The sequence below is a fragment of the Zophobas morio genome, unplaced genomic scaffold, assembly GCF_036711695.1.
Source record: "Zophobas morio isolate AGI-343-1 ecotype UQ-CSIRO unplaced genomic scaffold, CSIRO_AGI_Zmor_V1 ptg000008l, whole genome shotgun sequence".
Classification (NCBI taxonomy): Eukaryota; Metazoa; Arthropoda; class Insecta; order Coleoptera; family Tenebrionidae; genus Zophobas; species Zophobas morio.
In genome coordinates, this window is record NW_026972113.1 from 3,491,233 (window position 1) to 3,508,994 (window position 17,762).

General features: G+C 41.8%; 7 protein-coding genes across 10 annotated transcripts; 3 read left to right on the forward strand and 4 right to left on the reverse strand.

Moving 5' to 3' along the window:
• Nucleotides 1-856: 856 nt before the first annotated feature.
• On the reverse strand, nucleotides 857-2,667 carry LOC135125530 (odorant receptor 4-like). Its single transcript, XM_064051192.1, has 6 exons — nucleotides 1,817-2,667; nucleotides 1,601-1,772; nucleotides 1,444-1,543; nucleotides 1,287-1,391; nucleotides 1,086-1,241; nucleotides 857-1,038 (listed from the first exon to the last, which is right to left on the reverse strand). The coding sequence occupies exons 1-6, from the start codon at nucleotides 2,337-2,339 to the stop codon at nucleotides 997-999; spliced, it is 1,098 nt and encodes a 365-aa protein (XP_063907262.1). The 5' UTR covers nucleotides 2,340-2,667; the 3' UTR covers nucleotides 857-996.
• A 2,032-nt stretch (nucleotides 2,668-4,699) lies between these two features.
• On the forward strand, nucleotides 4,700-5,616 carry LOC135125085 (uncharacterized). The gene is made up of 4 exons (XM_064050421.1): nucleotides 4,700-4,806; nucleotides 4,855-5,007; nucleotides 5,057-5,259; nucleotides 5,303-5,616. The coding sequence occupies exons 1-4, from the start codon at nucleotides 4,800-4,802 to the stop codon at nucleotides 5,534-5,536; spliced, it is 597 nt and encodes a 198-aa protein (XP_063906491.1). The 5' UTR covers nucleotides 4,700-4,799; the 3' UTR covers nucleotides 5,537-5,616.
• Nucleotides 5,560-8,256, reverse strand: LOC135125078 (anaphase-promoting complex subunit 4). Its single transcript, XM_064050409.1, has 4 exons — nucleotides 7,932-8,256; nucleotides 7,759-7,887; nucleotides 6,827-7,710; nucleotides 5,560-6,709 (listed from the first exon to the last, which is right to left on the reverse strand). The coding sequence occupies exons 1-4, from the start codon at nucleotides 8,041-8,043 to the stop codon at nucleotides 5,603-5,605; spliced, it is 2,232 nt and encodes a 743-aa protein (XP_063906479.1). The 5' UTR covers nucleotides 8,044-8,256; the 3' UTR covers nucleotides 5,560-5,602.
• A 160-nt stretch (nucleotides 8,257-8,416) lies between these two features.
• Nucleotides 8,417-10,447, forward strand: LOC135125080 (cleavage stimulation factor subunit 2). Of its 4 annotated transcripts, none has more exons than XM_064050411.1 (8): nucleotides 8,417-8,564; nucleotides 8,614-8,692; nucleotides 8,741-9,164; nucleotides 9,212-9,395; nucleotides 9,475-9,610; nucleotides 9,662-9,691; nucleotides 9,761-9,849; nucleotides 9,898-10,447. In XM_064050411.1, exons 1-8 carry the CDS (start codon nucleotides 8,513-8,515, stop codon nucleotides 10,161-10,163), a joined length of 1,260 nt encoding a protein of 419 aa, XP_063906481.1. In that variant the 5' UTR covers nucleotides 8,417-8,512; the 3' UTR covers nucleotides 10,164-10,447. The 4 variants fall into 4 exon arrangements, with proteins under 4 accessions (XP_063906481.1, XP_063906482.1, XP_063906483.1 ...); XM_064050412.1 differs by having other exon boundaries at nucleotides 9,478-9,610; XM_064050413.1 differs by lacking the exon at nucleotides 9,662-9,691.
• A 169-nt stretch (nucleotides 10,448-10,616) lies between these two features.
• LOC135125079 (WD and tetratricopeptide repeats protein 1-like) lies at nucleotides 10,617-14,525 on the reverse strand. Its single transcript, XM_064050410.1, has 8 exons — nucleotides 14,339-14,525; nucleotides 14,086-14,288; nucleotides 13,925-14,036; nucleotides 13,691-13,884; nucleotides 12,016-12,196; nucleotides 11,198-11,960; nucleotides 10,953-11,149; nucleotides 10,617-10,887 (listed from the first exon to the last, which is right to left on the reverse strand). Exons 2-8 carry the CDS (start codon nucleotides 14,286-14,288, stop codon nucleotides 10,711-10,713), a joined length of 1,827 nt encoding a protein of 608 aa, XP_063906480.1. The 5' UTR covers nucleotides 14,339-14,525; the 3' UTR covers nucleotides 10,617-10,710.
• Nucleotides 14,526-14,814: 289 nt separating this feature from the next.
• LOC135125084 (8-oxo-dGDP phosphatase NUDT18) lies at nucleotides 14,815-17,752 on the reverse strand. The gene is made up of 3 exons (XM_064050420.1): nucleotides 17,267-17,752; nucleotides 16,933-17,217; nucleotides 14,815-15,385 (listed from the first exon to the last, which is right to left on the reverse strand). Exons 1-3 carry the CDS (start codon nucleotides 17,524-17,526, stop codon nucleotides 14,917-14,919), a joined length of 1,014 nt encoding a protein of 337 aa, XP_063906490.1. The 5' UTR covers nucleotides 17,527-17,752; the 3' UTR covers nucleotides 14,815-14,916.
• On the forward strand, nucleotides 15,449-16,815 carry LOC135125494 (cyclin-J). The gene is made up of 5 exons (XM_064051154.1): nucleotides 15,449-15,502; nucleotides 15,876-15,980; nucleotides 16,038-16,209; nucleotides 16,264-16,699; nucleotides 16,749-16,815. Exons 1-5 carry the CDS (start codon nucleotides 15,449-15,451, stop codon nucleotides 16,813-16,815), a joined length of 834 nt encoding a protein of 277 aa, XP_063907224.1.
• Nucleotides 17,753-17,762: the final 10 nt, after the last annotated feature.

A 17,762-nucleotide genomic window follows, 5' to 3' on the forward strand; every position in this document is an offset into this window, starting at 1 on the left:
AAAAATTTATCATCCGGATCCAACTCCGCTTCTATTAACCTCAACAAATGCTCCTTTTGTTCGTAGGAAAAAACTGCGCAACTAGTACTACACGTCAAGTCCTGACCAACGTCACCTGCGTCGCGCTTGAAAAAAGAATGATGTCTTTGTGAAAATTTATCCCCCTTCATGATGGTCCTCAAAGTCTTCAAGTGCTTCCAGAAACTCTTGCTTAATTCCTCACGCGACACGTGCTTGCAATCCAGAAGCTCCCCAGTGAATTCCTTCTCCTTCAAACAATCGCTCGCCAAAGACACATTCAACATCCCCTCATCGAAAACATCCAACCGCTTAACACTCTCCTTATGCTCTTCAAACTTCTTATGATCAGCCACGATCTTCTCGAACGACGGCAACACGATCCCGTACTTTTCAAACGACGATTCCCGCTTCAAACTTCGGTCCTTTTTCTTCGTAGTAATGTCCAGAGGCTTCGGTTTCGCTTTTTTTTTACTCGGATATGACACAACCTTCAGTTTGCCTTTGTCGCCCCTTTTGGTCCTCGGAGAGGTCCATTTTTTGGTTGTCGTGGGCTGCTCTTGCACGAGTTTGGATAACGAGTCTATTAATTTATTTGTAGCCTTTTGGTCACTGCGATCTTTGTTTAGGGTGGTTTTCGGTTTATTCATGTTGCGAAGAGAAAAGTGGCACCAAAATTGAGGTTATGTCGACGATAGGACTGCCGTAATACTAAATTCACATATTGTAGTTAGCAAAAACACTTTCTCTGTTTTTTATTATCACCTTGTTTAAAAAAATTTACACTGTTATTACTGTAATTTAAATGGAGGCACTGTCAATAAATTTAGACGTCACTTAATCAACGGTCTAGTGCTTTTATTTTTGTCCCTAGATTTTGCATATGTGTTTATACCAGTGGCGTAACAAATGGTTGCTTTCACACATTTAATTTCAACATCAACATATATAATAGACTAATATTTCGACGATGTAGCTTTATTTAAGCACAGCCACTAAAGAGTAGCTGCTCTTAATCATCTAAAAATCACCCATTTAGTAGATTCATCACCCCATTATGTCTATACCTTGGAAAAAGTCTCCAAAGTCAAATCAAAAAATTTTTCTGCAGTCACAATCATGGGTCGTTTCGAACGCTCCATCAAAGTAATTAAAACCCGTCTAACTTTAACGTCATATTCGTACCAGCGACTCACATAAACGGCCATTATTAAAGTATTGTTCTAAAAATGATTCAGAAATAAGTACACATTATTTCAAAAACTTACTTCTTCAAAAAGTAGAGTACCAAAATAACAATAAAAGAACACTTGCGAGATAACGACAAAAAAAAAGGTGATGTACATTACGGCCTCGATGCTTGCGAGAGGTACCTGAAGATTACTAATTAATAGTCAAAACGGATTGCTGTAACTGCGTTTTTACAGTAGTCACAGCTATGCAGCAGAAGCAAATTCCAAGAGTGGTTCCTGAAAATTGACTAAACATAGTCCAGGAGAAACACTTTTCGTATTCGTTTACAAAACTAGAACAAAAGTGGAAATGTGGATGCTGAATGAGCGACGACTCCGGAAAATCGTACCATAAAATGGCTTCGTGTTGTCGTACACACTTAACTAAGTCGCCATAAATGTTACCAGGACTGAGATTTTGAAGTTGAATTTTTAAGATTCGTAGCTGTGATGTTGAATGGTAGGCGAGACCTCCTATCAGAGGGTCAATGAGTGAAGTGGCCGAGCCTGCATATAAACACGCTACAATAACTAATATACTCTGTTTCAAAATGAGTTATAGCCACCTGCAAAAAAATACAAAATCGTTGAATAATACACCACTATTCCGCTTGTTGCGTCATAAGGCAGCCAAATCTTCATCGGTAGCTCGTAATTCTTTGACACCAGTGACGGCAAAACGAACATAACTTGGGCACTGAAGCACCCCACTAGATACAACTTGGATATTTTTTGACACATCTCCACACACGGTCTTATTACGTCTTCCTGTGTTTCGTCTTTTGGTGAAAAATCTGGCTGACCAAAGTAGTTTATGCAGTTCTTAATCCTGTGATTATTCTTCAAAAACGGTAAAATTTTAAAACTGAAACTAATCGTTTCTGCTACGAAAATAGTCTGCTTGTCGTCGTAATCTCCCTCGACGATTATATCAATCAAAGTTAACACAGTGGGTACAACCAACAACATAACGTAGAAAAAATATCTTCGAACCTGAAACAACGGCGACTTTTTTTCAGGCGGATACCAACACAGAAAAGTCATTATCTGTGTGTTAACTTTGAAGCTTTGCTCGATTATGTTGTCCATTGCGTTACTGAAGGGTGGAGTGATTGGTCTTTATATAGCTTTTCGGCTGAATTCGGCTCTCTTTAATTAAAATGAATTAATTTTACATCAAAGACGGAAAGTTGGACACGGAGGGTTTCTTTTAACGAAAAAAAGTATTTCAAACGAACTTGATAATTAGTGGTTTAGTTATAAAACTCAATGTTTAAAAATTCAAGCCTTCGGCGATTGAAGCGTTTTCTTTAGTTTGATCGCAGAAATTGAAACTTTGTCGTGTACTGTGACGATTTTCAGGCGAAAAAATGCACACGAGCGGCGAAGATGCAGGTAAAAGACAGATTTATTGTATAACAACGGGAAACGCGTTTTAAAGTACTTTAAAGTACTCTACTTTTACGTTTTCGACACCTTTCATGATCCCTAGAGTACGAAAAAATAAGTCGACTGTTTCCGTCTGTCTGTCTGCCGTCTCGATTTTTAATAGACAGATAATTTTATAAAATAACATAGTCCTACACATGTAGTTTATGACTCCGCGTTGAGTTTTTGCCCAAAACGTCCATATTTTTCCTAGTCTTTTGTAAGCAAGCAATAGCCCCTCCCACCCACCCTCTCTTTATTCTAGTGACCACTCTTCCTGTTGTCAATTAATAACAACGTTATTATTTTATTAAAATCTTACACAATTGTTAAACTGTTGGTGAGAAAATAGACTAATTGTTAAAAAAAGTATCCAGAAAGAATTAAGTTGGTGTTAAATAAGCATACCAGACGTGAGAATCATGTTTAAAAAGCAAAATTACCCATGCTCCTCCCACTTGCAAAAGCTCCACCTTGATAAATCGTTTCATTGGCTCGGAGAAGAGGGGCGGCGTTTAAATCGTACCTCATTGTGTCTGCCTTTCACAATTTATTTGTGTATTATTAAAGTGTAAACGCTGAAAGTCAAAGTAAAAGTAAAATTTTATAAAATAATGTAATCGTAGATTCCATATAAAAACAAAAATCTAACAAATAAACGAAATAATCGAACGTATGTCATTTGCGAGAGTTAGTCTTATTCTAGCAAGTATAAACCCCACCCACCCGCCCTTTATTTTTTTAGAGTTTGTCATTTACCAAATAAGTGTTATCTTATTATTACTAGCCCCGCCCACCCACCCGATTCCCAATCTAACGATTTTATTTCTGTTCAGTTAAAGATCGACCGTTCATTCGGACCAGGTAAAAGCAATCAGTGAAATGGAGACAGGGTGGGTGGGCGGGGTTAATTATATGTTCTTCTGTAGAGTGAGAATGGAAATTTAATATAGAACGTAGGCAGCAACAAAAAAAGAAAAAAAAATAGATAATCGTAATTTTTTTGTTACACTATTTGCTAAAGATTTATTTCTTATTTCACATTAAACAAATTAGAGAACGGGTGGGTGGGTGGGGCTAGGTTTAACTTTTCCCCGCCCACCCACCCCCTCTTCATTCTAGTGACCACTCCTCTTGTTGTTAATTAATATCAACGTTATTGTCTTATTAGAATCTTAGGCAAATCTGTTAAATCGTCGATGAGAAAATTGATAAATTGTTAACAAAGTATCTAGAAGATATTTGATTGGTGTTAAATAAGCATACCGACGTGAATCATTTTTAAAAACAAAATTACAGATGCTCCTCCCAGTTGTAAAAGCTCCACCTTAATAAATCGTTTCATTGGCCCGGAGAGGCCAATGAATTTATTTGTTCATTATTTGAGTGTAAGCACTGACGGTTAAGTGTTTTTCGAAAAAAAAAAAACTTTAGTGGAATGAAATTGTATATAAAAAAATATATAATCCGAGATTCTGTTATTTGGTCAGATAAAATTCAGCTTCTGTCTCAAAATCAATAAAATGAGTGATCAAAACGGATTAGGGGTGGGTGGGCGGGGCCACTTTTGACTTTAAGAATTATAATAATAACATTCAGAATATTTTGTTCAATTGAAGCTTATGAATAATTTTAGTCGTCTATTTTGAGGCCTAAATATAACGGAAAATAAAATCTAAAATTGGCCACTTCCGGTCGTTGCACTAATTTATCACTTGCAGGCAGGCAGCCACCTGCACAAACATTATTTACCCATAAACTCTCTAACAAAAATCTTTAACAAGCTGTTATATAACACTTGTTTTAAACATTGGTGTCACGTCTGCATTGTCTGTGTGATAACAGAAAAATAAATGAATGCTAAAATCAACACCTCACGTCACCTTCATCCCTCCTTTCTTCTTTTTGGATTGAAAAAAAAAAAAATTGTAACAAATACAGCTAAAACGCAACCCACATATGACTAATTAATTATATTTTCACGTTGTGCAACACCTTATTTTCCATGAGACCTTATTTGCACTTCATCAAAACATAAAGATAAGATAAAAAAAGGATTTACAACTCAACATTTTCGCAAGACAATCAAGTCATTTGACTTTCAACACTACACGCAAAGCAATGGAAGGTAAGTTTTCCTGTCACCAAATCGCATACACCGAGACTATCTTTCCAGATCACTACGGTTTTAAACCCGGTTATGCCCCTCCTCCCGCTTATAACTACCCCGCCCAGCCTCCCAATCCCGCCCAAATGCAGAACCCTGGTCACCCTTTCCCCGACCCCAACCAAATGCACCATGTCCCGAACCCCACCCCCACCGGTCAAGGTAAGCCAATCATTCGTTTTCACCAAACCCACTTACGCTTTTGTCGCAGCCTACCGCTGGGTTGACTCCTCCACCAGCTACGGGTCTGTCCCGCCCACCGCCGTGCAAGGGGGCGTGGACGCCGACGGCCACGCCATTTTCGTGGGCAGGGCTTACCACGAAGGCGACCTGATCCCGGCTAAAGTGATTCCAGGGAAAAACGCTGCTTACGTTCCACACAACGGGGAAGAGCATGAGATCGAGCACTATCAAGTAGGTAGTGGACATATTTTGATTATTTCACTGATTTGTGTAGATTTTGTGTAAACAAATCCTGGAGTGGGTGCCAAGTCACGCCGGACAAGTGCCACCAGGGGCGGTCCAAGGGGGACACACGAGTGGAGGGGAGGTGCTTTTTGTAGGAAGGGCGTTCCATGAGGGGTCTCAGACTATAGGAAAGGTGCATCCGAGTCACGGGGTTTGCTATATACCGTTCGACGGGGAGGAAATCGCTTGTCCTGAGTATGAAATTCTGGTGCTTCGCATATAATAACGATAATAAAACACGAAAAATATAAAGAATCTCATGTATTTAACTAAATAACAAAGAAATAAATTAATTTACGGTGACGTTCATCTCTTGGATGCTCAGTTCCCCGTCCCTTATCGTGCTATTGGTCATTTCTGCATCCTCATCCTCCTCTTCTTCCCCCTCCATTTCGTATAAGCGCACTTTGCGTCGGTTCTCCGCTAGGAGGATCCCCACTTTGCGACTGCCCGATACGGCGAACTCCGCCCCTGCCATCCCCTCCACGCTCTTGAACAACCTAGGCGCCAATACCGAGCCGTTGATATCGACGACGTTGCCAAACACAGCCCCGCCTGCTTCCCCCACTTCGCTGAACTTCTCGAGCGCTCGACTCAACGCCACCTGCGATAACATCGTCGCTTTGGCAACACTGTCTTGCAACAAAACCGACAACACTGTACTGGAATACAACTGAATATCCAGAACGTGGAAATCGTCGCTGGAATTGTCTTGAGTGAAGTGCATTCTAGCACACTTCACAAAACAACTCCCTTCCACAAGGTACAGCTGCGTCAAAAGAACCCTCTCTGGTGGCTGCAAGAAGGCAAACACAATCGCGTCTTTGCTCAGATTGACTTGAGTGACCTTGAACGCCCCGCCGCCATATTGGAAACAGTCGAAGGTGGCCTGGAGCGCGAACTGGCGACCAATCGCCTCCTTCGGCTTGACGAAAATCTCGCCAACGCCGTCATTCAAATGTTTGTACTGTTGAATCAGCGACATCTCTTCGAAGTGTCGCAAAATACTGTCGTTTTTGGTCAGGCATTGGTTCTGCTTGATGAAGGCGCTCCACTCGTTCCCGGTCATGTCGGGTTTGATCGTCAAGGGGGCGTCCAGCAAATATTGCCCCAATCGCTCCATTATGAACCCCTTCTGGTTGGAATTCTTGCCGATGTGGTCAAAATTTTGCAAAAATTCGGCAATATACGCCAGGTCTTGCTGGGTCATCTGGGGGATTTCGTTGGGTACTTGCTCTTCCAACACGTGGACTATAGCGGTGTACAGCCACCGGAAAAAGGCCTTGTAGTTGATGATGGAGTGGTTGATTATTTGCTGCATTTCGCCCCCCTTTATCAAGAAGGCGCCGTTGGACAAGATGGCCGACGTTATGGCGTCCTCGTCGAGGCCCAAAATCTGCGCCAACGCGAAAATCAAACGAGCACGTCAATTTTGCCCCTTTTATACGAAAAGCGCCAATAAATTAATAAAAAAAAAACCCACGCAGTTTTGCGGGAAGTGACATCAACTTACCTTGTAGCGGTGCTCCAACCGGGCCATCCCCCTCAGTTCCGCCAAATGATAGGTGATGTTTTGTCCGAACTTCATCACGTACTTCAGCATCAGCTTCTGGATGTTACTGTAACTCATCTCTATGGTCTGGCCGAACTTTTCCAGCCCCTTTTTCGTTAAATCGTGTATCAAAAACGCCTTCATTTCGTCCGAGCAGATTCCGAACATCAACAAGTCGAGAAAATCCGCGGTGACTCCGCCCTCGGGGACCTTACTGGCGTAATTTGACAGTTTGTTGTCCATTTCTAACAAGATGCTTTCCCACGATTCCGTAATAGTCGTCATCGTGTTGTAGAGATAATTTAACAAGGAAGTTAATTTTATATGTTTGAGGGCAACGGCGTACAGTTCGTTGGTGTGCGTCGAAAAAATGCTTGAATTAAAACAGAGGAGTTTGACGGTGTTGTTTGAATCTCGAACGGAGATTACCATCTGGTCTAAACCATCAGTTAAGTGTATGCTATCAACGGAACAAGATGTGTTTAAATGTGTGTTTAGGTTAAGAGTGGCACAGAGAAAACACCCGAAAATATGAATATAAACAGTGCCTTCGCTCGTCCCTATTAACAACAAATTGAGATCATTTTGTTCCTGTAGTATGTTAGTTTTTTGGTTTTCGTCGGAGTTGGAAGTATCAAATTGTTGTAAAAATGGTTCCGGAATGAAACTAGAGGATAAATCTATATACTTCATGTACTGATTTTGCTTACTTTCCTCGTTTGTTAAAGAACTCTTTCCCTTTAAACTAATCCTGTCTTGCATCCAACTGAGACATGAAATGTCGCCTTTTATCTCAATTGAATAAAGAATGTTCTTATTTTCGACTTTAACAAGGATAACTTGTCCTTAAATGAAAATGTAAGTGGTTGTTTAGGGTTGTAGTTGATTAATACCTGAACTATATGCAATTGCTATTATTTTGCCATCAGGCCTCCACACAATCCCCTTGACAGTTAAACCGTCTTTCGGGGGGGCAAGACTCCACGCTTTTGTCCACGTAAGACGGTGTAGAGCGACCTCTCCTACAAACAACAGTAGAGACAATATGGGGGCTCCTTGTACTAACCTTTAACGTTGGCCAAAGCCACAAGGTCCATGCGATCACTCCATACCATTAGAGTTATCTCGCTAGCCACATTTCGTTCTTCCAGTTGCTTAATGGCTTGAATCGTCGACATGGTTTTTGAATTTTGAAAATTTGAGGTTAGATAATCACTTGCAACAAAACCGGCAAAACAGACGCGTTTAGTGTAAACACACGTGGTAAAGGGGCGTCAAGCCCGATTCTACATATTTCAGAGTTTCATGCGCTTCCACTTTCACAAAAATTCAAGTGAAAATTTAAAGAATTTGAATGTGAAGAGTGTTGTGTGTGAAGATAGGCGGCAGGCCCACCAACCTTTACGTTTGCATTCTTTGCCAGGTTTAATGGCATTTGTTGACCGTTTTTATTTATAACGAGGTTACGTAGACTTATAATTGTAACTTATACCTATATTATTTCATTATTTTGTTTATTTACGACTGATTGTTGTATTCTGTTGGTATTTCGATTTCATTGTTGACATCTGTCATTTGTCATTTGTAACAACAGGGTGTCTTGATTATTTCTCGTAATTCGACTTTACAAAATAAATAATAATCACCATGGATAACTTAGAAGCCAATATTATGGATAAATCCATGCGCTCTGTCTTCGGTAATAACCCCCAAAACCCCTCTTCAACTCATTAATATTGTGTTTTTAGTGGGCAACATCCCCTATGAAGCCACTGAAGAAAAGCTTAAAGACATCTTTGGCGAAGTGGGCCAAGTTCTCTCTTTCAAGTACTTTCCAGCCCCCTCAATTCTAGCACTTACTGTTCGCTTTTTCAGGCTCGTGTTTGACCGCGAAACCGGCAAACCCAAGGGTTATGGTTTCTGTGAGTACCGCGACCAAGAGACCGCCCTCAGCGCTATGCGTAATCTCAACGGCTACGAAATCGGGGGGCGCAACCTCCGTGTGGATAACGCCTGTACGGAAAAGTCGCGAATGGAAATGCAAAACTTGCTAAACCAGCCGCCAGTCGAGAACCCTTACGGTGAACCAATTCAAGCGGAAAAGGCCCCTGAAGCGATAAGTAAAGCCGTGGCTTCGTTGCCCCCAGAACAAATGTTTGAATTGATGAAGCAGATGAAACTGTGCATTCAGAATAACCCGACTGAGGCCAGACAAATGCTGCTGCAAAATCCGCAGCTGTCTTACGCATTGTTGCAGGCGCAGGTTGTCATGAGGATTATTGATCCACATACAGCGAGTGTAAGTTGGGGGTGATGGTTAAAAGGGGGCTAATTTGGGGGTTGTAGACGCTGCTGCATCCTCAGAATCAGGTTCCTGGCACTCTGGCACCGAAGGAGAAGTCGTCGGCGGGGCCGATACCAATTAACAATAATTTTGCGACAAATCCGGCACCCGTGCAACCCCCGAGGGAGTTCCAGCCAGTCCCGGCGCCTGTCATGCATGGAAGCAGCCAAAACTCGGTGTTCTCAGGTGATTTGACAACATATTAGCTCGAAATTCAATAATTTTGTTTTTTAATTATTTAAAACTGTGTTAATTCGTTTTTAAGTAGGTCAAGATGTCGATTTACGCTCGATGGATCCACGCGGCGGCACAGACCCAAGGTTAAGCCGCATGGGCGACCAAGATATGCGGACCCTCCCTGGACAACTCCCCAACCCCTTGCCGCCGCCCCTCGTCGAAAAGTAAGTATTTCACAACATTTAGAGCAAAGATTTATTATTTAAAAAACGCAGCTTTCCAAAACTGGATCAAAAACTTGACAGGTAAAATTACTAACTACCAACCTTAAAAAACCAACTACCCTTTCGCTTACTAATTTACGCTTAATTTAGCTTTAGCAGGGACCCCCGCGGGGGGCCTGCGAACTTCCCTACGGACCCGAGACAGCAGCAGAGAGTCGACCCGAGACAAAAGAATTTACGTGAGTATGAGTTGTTCGACAAGGCGGGGCATCAAAATGTGGTTTTAGCGCCGCAGCAGAATTCGATGCCCCCGCAACCGGTCAGGCCGCCGCCGCAGATGTCAGGCGGGTCTCAGGGGGGACCGCAAGGGCCTCGGCCTGCCGCGAGTTCCACTCCGAACATAGGGCCTGCGGGGGCGTCAGATCAAGAGAAAGCGGCTTTGATTATGCAAGTTTTGCAACTGTCAGATGAACAGATCGCAATGCTGCCACCCGAACAGAGAAATAGTATTTTGGTTCTGAAGGAGCAGATTGCGAAGAGTACTCATCGTTAGGGTTACTTAAGTTTAATAATTGTAGATTGTTTATTCATTACGGGAGAAATTACAGAATTTAGCAAACAATGGGGCATTTTTATGTTGTTGATAATGATGTTCATTGTTACCAACTGTGGTGTAATGAGTAAGGCGAGTTGAATAAAACGAGTCGTTTTCCCCAAATATATTTATTACTTCTTTACTGTATACATAAGAATTAAAAAATCTTTAAAATTAATAACATATTATTAACACATTTCTATGTACAATTTATGTATATAATAAAAAAGTCAACAACATAACGTGACGATTTGTAAACTCTCCTACCACAAACCTAAACTAAACATACAAAATAAATAGGAAGAAATGAGCGAAGACCTGCACACGTTAATTTTTTGATTTTTTTTGTTTTTCAATTTTTCTCGTTTTGTGGACAAACCATTACTGAGCGCCTGTGTTGAACTACTAAAATTATTGCAAACAATATCTGAATTTATTCCGTCATAAACGTTTAATACAGTAATATCTAATAAAAGCTAAATCTTTAAAAGGGTTAGAAAAAAATTCAACTAGGTCGGCACGTTGGTACTTCTTGAATGGACGATCCGTCTAGAGCGCCACCTTCGATATGGTAACCCATACTGGCGAGCATCGACTCGAACGGGTCCATGCACATCCTGTGCTGATTCGTCTCCACCACCGTGGGGATGCTCTTTACGATGCGGCTGTTCAATTTCCCGTCCTTGAGACAACAAAATTCGCTTAGCAACTTGTGTCTTAACTAATTACTTAACTAAGCCGTCTCACCTCCGGACTCGGCGACCAAATCTTCACAGCTGTATCTATGCCACTAGAAGCTACAACACAGGCACTGGGGTGTGGTTGAATGCAATTAACTATCGAGTTGTCTCCAAAGAGAGCCCTAACTATTTCCATAGTCCTCTTATCCCAAATGAAGATGATCCCTTCGTCTGAGCCTGCGCAAATATAGCTATCGTCGTCTCCTGTAACACCAAACTAAAATGACCCTGTCTCCTCCCCCAGCAACAAACCTAGAAAATTCGCCTCCTTGATATCCGTCGTCGTGTTGCAATGCCCCAGATACCTCTTCTCGAAATCGTACGAATCCAACCTAATCTTCTTCTCGTCTTCATCCACCTTCTTCGGCCACACCTCCTCCATCTTCACCCCCATCACCTTCACCCCTTGCAACTCCTCCACTAACAGCTTCACCTGCGCCGTGTTCTCCACCTCTGGGTACACCTTGACGAAGTACTTCAGCCACGTCCCCGCTTCCTCCTTCCACTTCAGCGCTATCAAACACTTGATTAACCCAATATAGGCTTGCTTGTGGTCCGGCCAGTACTGTATAACATGGAGGTAGTCCCGTGCGGCCCCATACAGGTCGCTCATCCACTTCCTCTGGTACGACTTAAGCGCCCTCTTCATATAGAAGCATGCGCAGTCGTCGCTGCGCTCGAACAAGTCACCACTGATACCGTTAGCATCGCAAAGACCGTTAGGTTGGCAGCAGCTCTTGTACGACAACTGGGGCCGCTTCGGCAGGTACTGTGGGATCATCAGTTCGTTGATGTGGCGGTTGTTGTTGACGTCGAACAGGTAAATCTGCTCGCCGCCGACGTTCACGAGCATCTCGGAGCCGGCGGAGTTGAAGGCCACGTACGTCACGGACAGTTTGATGCTCATCACACCCGCGTTCTCGCGGGCGAGGTGACCGGCGGCGTAGTACTGGACGCAGTCGCTGTTCTGGGGCTGCGGGGGCGAACGCTTCGACGGGTTGAACGACAAGTTCGCCTGGAAGTAGGACGGGATCTAAAGGCTTGCCAACAGAAACAAGACGCTGATTTACCATTGAAACTTTGATCATGCGTCGATCGTACAGACGCACAAAGCAGTCGTTGGCTCCTATAGCAATGTAGTGGGGCTTCGTGGGGTTCACAGCGATGCATTTGATCTCCGATTTGAAACTTAAGTCGATTAGGACTTTGCTTTGAGTGGGACATTCGTGGGGCTCGCGCATGTCGTATTGTCTACACACAAATAGCGGCAATTATCAAAAAATAGTTATGAAAGAAAAATATCGTGCCGTCAAGTTGGTAAGAAAAAACGCTGCTTTGGTGGGCCAAAAAATTTAAACCATGACACTTATTAATTGCAAAAAATTGGTCCAAAGAGTTTAGACAATACTTCCCTCGCTGTCGGAAGATAACCAAATATATTTTGACTAAAAATTTATTGTGCTCTTTATAACCTTAAAACATCTGCAAGATTTCGAAACATTCGGTTCTGTAGTTCCTGATTAAATCAATAAAATACATTTACCCATTCATTATTTTTTTGGGTCACCTGTATATGCAAGTCCAAAATGATAGATCACAAGTACAGACTCATCATATTTTGTACATTTTAAATAGGATTTATTCGGCAAACTTTTGAGCTGACGTCATCAAGTTTTTGGAGGGGATAACCAAATATATTTTGACTAAAGATTTATGATGCTCTTCATAGTCTTAAAACATTTGCAACATTTCAAAGCATTCGCAATTGCAAAATGTTGTTTTATAATTTTGATTGTTTTTCCAAAAATTTGGACGTTTCGGGTAAAAACTCAATTCGGAGTCAAAATGAGGTTGGTATTACTTGGGAATTTTTAGTAACTTGTAATTTTGAGTTGGTGTGACCGCTTAGCTGATGCCTTTAATCTGTACGATCTGTACCGCTAATTCTGACGTTTGGTGTTAGTACTGCGACTCGTGTAACCCTATTTTGCCTTAAATTAAATTTATTTGTGTTTAAGCTAAAATGAAATGTTTTGATATATTACTAAAAAGGAAAAAGTAAACCAGTAAATGCAGATTTTCAGATTTTTTTGCATAAAAAAAATCAGTTAATAGTGTCGCATTTGTTATTTTCAAGTTGTACTAGCAGCAAAACATTTTTCTTGAGGTTTATTAAATTGTTCTTTACACAGGATTGAAATTTGCAAAGTAGAAGCGGTCACTTGATTAAAAGTTTCCGTTTTTAGTGCGTTACTCGAGTATTTAAAACGGGCAATTTTCGCGCCATTTGAGAGCCCCTTGTGACGTATCAATATGGCATCCCAATGTGGCAACCTTATCTATTAAATGACTTTGTGTAGGACTACGTTATTTTATACAATTTAAAACCCATTTACTATGTACAATTTTGAAATGACGTCATCGCATTAGTGGTGGGGATGATTAGACAAATTTTAGTTAGCGTTTTACCATCTACATGATATTCCTAATATAAATACAAAATTTGACAACAATCGGCCCAGTATTTTCAGAGATTATCTGTTTAATAACGGCAGACAGACGGGAACGGGAGACCTATTTCTTCGTCCTGTAGGGGTAATGAAACGTCGAGAAAACGTACAAAAAGAAAACCAAATGGCGTTAATTTAGTGTTACCAAGTTGGCACAACAGCGTAACTTAATCACGGTGAAATAAAGTGGGCCATGACCAACTGTCTTTCTTGTCAAATGTCAATTTCAACCTACACAACAAGCCCATCTTCTCCAGCAGACCAGAACAACGTGGGCTGATCTGGGGCCGTCGCGAGCCTCTTCACCCGTCCTATATGGCAGGCACAGTCCAGCAAGGGGGCGCTTTTATCCAGAGCCCCCACCACACTTTGCACAACCACTCGACAATCCCCCGCTGCTGTCGCAATAACATGTTCATCGGCTAAAAACTACCCCCAAATAACTGATCATTTCCTTCCACCTACTCACTTTCACTGAAAATATATTGCCAATGTGGGGCGTCGGGATGACATCGATCTGCTTATGCCTAAAAGGGTCCCACAGGATGACATTAGTGTCATCTGATCCGGACGCCAAGTGGCTGCAACGACACGATAAAGAAACCGTTTGGGGGTTTTACGCGCTCTTACAGTCCATTGGGGCTCCACTCCAGGCAATTGACGCAGCCTTGGTGGCCCTCGAGCTCAGCCTCAAGTCCTAACCTTTTGATGAACGTGTCAGAGAACTGCGAGCGCTGTTTGAGGACTTTGGCTGCTTCTGAATTGAGTTCTCTACATTGCATCAACTTCAAAACGTTACGGTTGCTTCGCCATCCTTTTAGTTTGCTTTCCATCTGATAAATAAACACTGTGTAATGGGGATGAGTACAAGGTCAAAGCTCACCTTTGTTCCAACACGTTGTACATCATAAATGTAAAGAAATGATAAATCGCATGATAAACGAGGACTCGCTGTTTATAAAGAACGATTAAGTTGTTTGAAAGGTGTCAAAAGACTACTTCGTTTGTTTTTGTTTATGGCATGGTGGGCTTCTGGGTCGATTAGTAAAGTTGGCAGCAGCGGCTGTCACCCGTCAAGTGTTTTGGGGGATTTTTCTAACACAATAAAGACAAAACCGAGGAAAAACAACACAAAAATTAAAAAGCCACGCACGAGGATTATCGCTTTAGCGTTTGAAACGGACCAAAGGACACGAAGTTCCAAGAATCGATAATTTCTAGATTAATAATAGTGACTTTTGTGACTATTGGCGACACTGACTGTCACTCATAAATTCATAATACAAACTTCAAAAATTTTCCGAACAATTTTTTACTCGTTTGAACACCAAATGGGGTACGTGAGTACAAAAACGTCCCTTTGTACATCTCATATAATCTCATACAAAACAACTATACATAACAATATGATAAATAATAAAATTCAAGAACCTTAACCAATACTGTTAGTACGCCCCATAACTAGCAAATAACATGCACTGGAATCAACAAATTCCTGGAAGCCATTTTCGCCAATAACCTCTCCCCCAGCTCCTTCGAAATCTCGTGCCACACGCACTTCCCTATGATCGGTACTTCCTCTAAAGGGGGCCGGAATGCCACCAACATGGTCAAACAAGCGCCATCTTTGCGCTCGCGGGGGTCGAACTCCACAGAGAGCAGTCCGTGCGGTCTGTGCGCCCCCACTTCAGCCCCAAACAGATCCACCATGAATTTTCGCAACGTAGAATGCAAACTTTTGGCCGGGTTGATCTCGCACGTGGGGAGGTGCCACGAAGTGCGTTCACTCAAAAGAACGTGGACTCGGTTCGTGGCTTTCTTTTTAATCACGACTACGAGACGCAAGAGAAGCTTGGAATGGGGGCGAAGGCACGGTAATTGGTCCGAGTGCCAGGTTTTGTCTTGAATTTGGCGCGCTTCTTTGAACGCTCTAAACAAAAAACGTTAATGTTAAAAAAAAATACGGCAAAAAAGTTTTTCGTTTTGTGGCAAAATGAGCGACTTGATGACTTCAAATTCGGCATTTTATGTGAGTTTTGAGTTACGGGTTTGTGGGTTTTGGTTTAAAGGTGAGCTAAAGCAAATTTTTTCTTAGGAGGCAATAAAATTCAGTCATGACCGGTGCAATGGATTTTTTAATACAATTTCTACTAATGCACCCTTTTGAAAATTTAAAATTGATCCATAAATAGCGAAAACCAGATAATCTCATATCACACAATTTTAACGCGTTGTAGTTTTTTTTAACAAAATTTAAAAAACGGAAAAGCAGTCTGGGTAGAGTTTTTTACGCTCATTTCAACGGTGTGAAGTTTATTACAATCGGACGTATACTTTTGGCAAAAACTTGGGCAGAAGTTTACATGTATTTCCCTATGCTGAAATTATGCTTTAGCTCACCCTTAATTTGTTTGGTTTAGGTACCGAGTAATTGTGAGGGTTGTGATGAATATGAAGAAGATTTTAAACAAGTTATCAAGGAGCAGGAGAAGAAAAGGATTTTCTTTCAGCATAGATCACCTCAGGTACGATTAATGGGATTTAGTTTGGTAGAAATATGGTTCTAATTCTGCTCTTAACAGATTTCTTTTCGAAAACATCTTGTTCAGCACTTGAAAAACATATGCGGGGAAAAATCTCTAAGTAGGTGTTGTCTTCATTTAAGCGTGTACCTTTTGGATATTTTTATGGACAATCATAAAATAGCTGCTGAGAAGCTTCTGCTCGTAGGAAACGTTTGCCTCCTATTGGCTGGTTTGTTTTTCCCAAAGAAATCTGTTTCCTGTATTTTTTTTAAATCGTTTCTAGCTAAATTCGAGGAGCATTCAGCGGGAGTGCCTAAAATTTCCGAATTAAACGCCTTTGTTGACAATAAATACGAAGTCTCTGATTACAATGACGTGGAAATCCTAGTACTCAAGTTCTACCAGTTCTTTCTTAAATTTCCATGCGCTGCTCACCATGTTTTCTATTATATCAACGAAATGATTTCTCTAGATGATGTAAATGGTGAAACGACTTTTAGAACTCTTTTTTTCGATGTTTTTGAAAATATTAAGATGTATTTAAATTGGATTCTTGATGACATACATTATGTACAGTATTACCAACCGTCAAAATTGGCCGCCGCTATTATAGCCGCCAGTAGGATTCAAAATGGATTAGTACCATGGACCAAACAACTTGAAGACTCAACTACTTATACAGAGGGGCAATTTGAGGAGATTCTGCAAAACTTGCTGAAGTATGAACTTTTTTTTTTTAATATTGGATTACTACTGTTTAATTTTTAGGAAAAACGTGCTTTATTGTGCAAAATGTGACCTGCCAAATTTAACTAACACCAATATAGAAATCTAGTTACGCTTTATTTATTTAATTTAACCTTTAATTTTAATTAAAAAAAAAAGATTGAAAATTTGAAAGCATTCACAATTCTGGTAAGTATCAATAATCAAAAGTAAACGTTGCACCCACCTGGCCCTACTAATCAGTTCCAAAATATCATTAGCCCTCAGCGTCAACTCCCCCATGTTCTCGACCCACTTGGCCTGCAGACTCTCCTTATCCGCCTCGGAGGGTGTCTTCAGGTTCCCCCCAGTCACTTCCCCTGTTAACACGTACCGTATCCACGACCCCCTCGCACATTCCACCATTAAAAGCGTCGAACACTGCACGTGCAAGCCTGTCTCCTCCAGCACCTCCCTCTTCCCGGCATCCACAATGCTCTCCCCCTTCTCGATCCGTCCAGCTGGCAGGTACCTACAAACCTCTTACTCTCAGTACCCCGAAAGCCATTCAGCCCCCTTACCATTTCCCAGCACACGACTCCTTGGCCTCCTGCATCATCAGCACCTCATTGTCATCATTGATCAACACCACAGCCACCACATATGTGACGGTCTCACCCACAACTGGCTTGAAATTGGGGCTCACCGTGGGCTGCACCCCCTGGCTCTCCAACGCGGCGTTCTGCTCCTCCAGAGAAAAGTCGCAGATCTCGGACTCCTCCCCCTCGAGGGGGAGGGTGTGCAAGACTCGGTCTAAGCTCAGTTCCACCGTATCGGGCATTTTTTTGTAAGGTTAGGTCGGTCTAGGCATGGAATTTTGACGCGAAAATATTTGGAAATGGCATGGAATTGACATGACTAATAAACACTACATTTTCATAGAGCACAGTGACGTGCGCGGCGGCGCGGGGGGCGGCGTTGCCGGGTCTTCAAAACAACGGGGATTTTATGGGGAGGTTAGGTTTCGCTGTCATTTAGCATTGACGTTTGTGCTAGTTCAAAATACAATAGATTCAT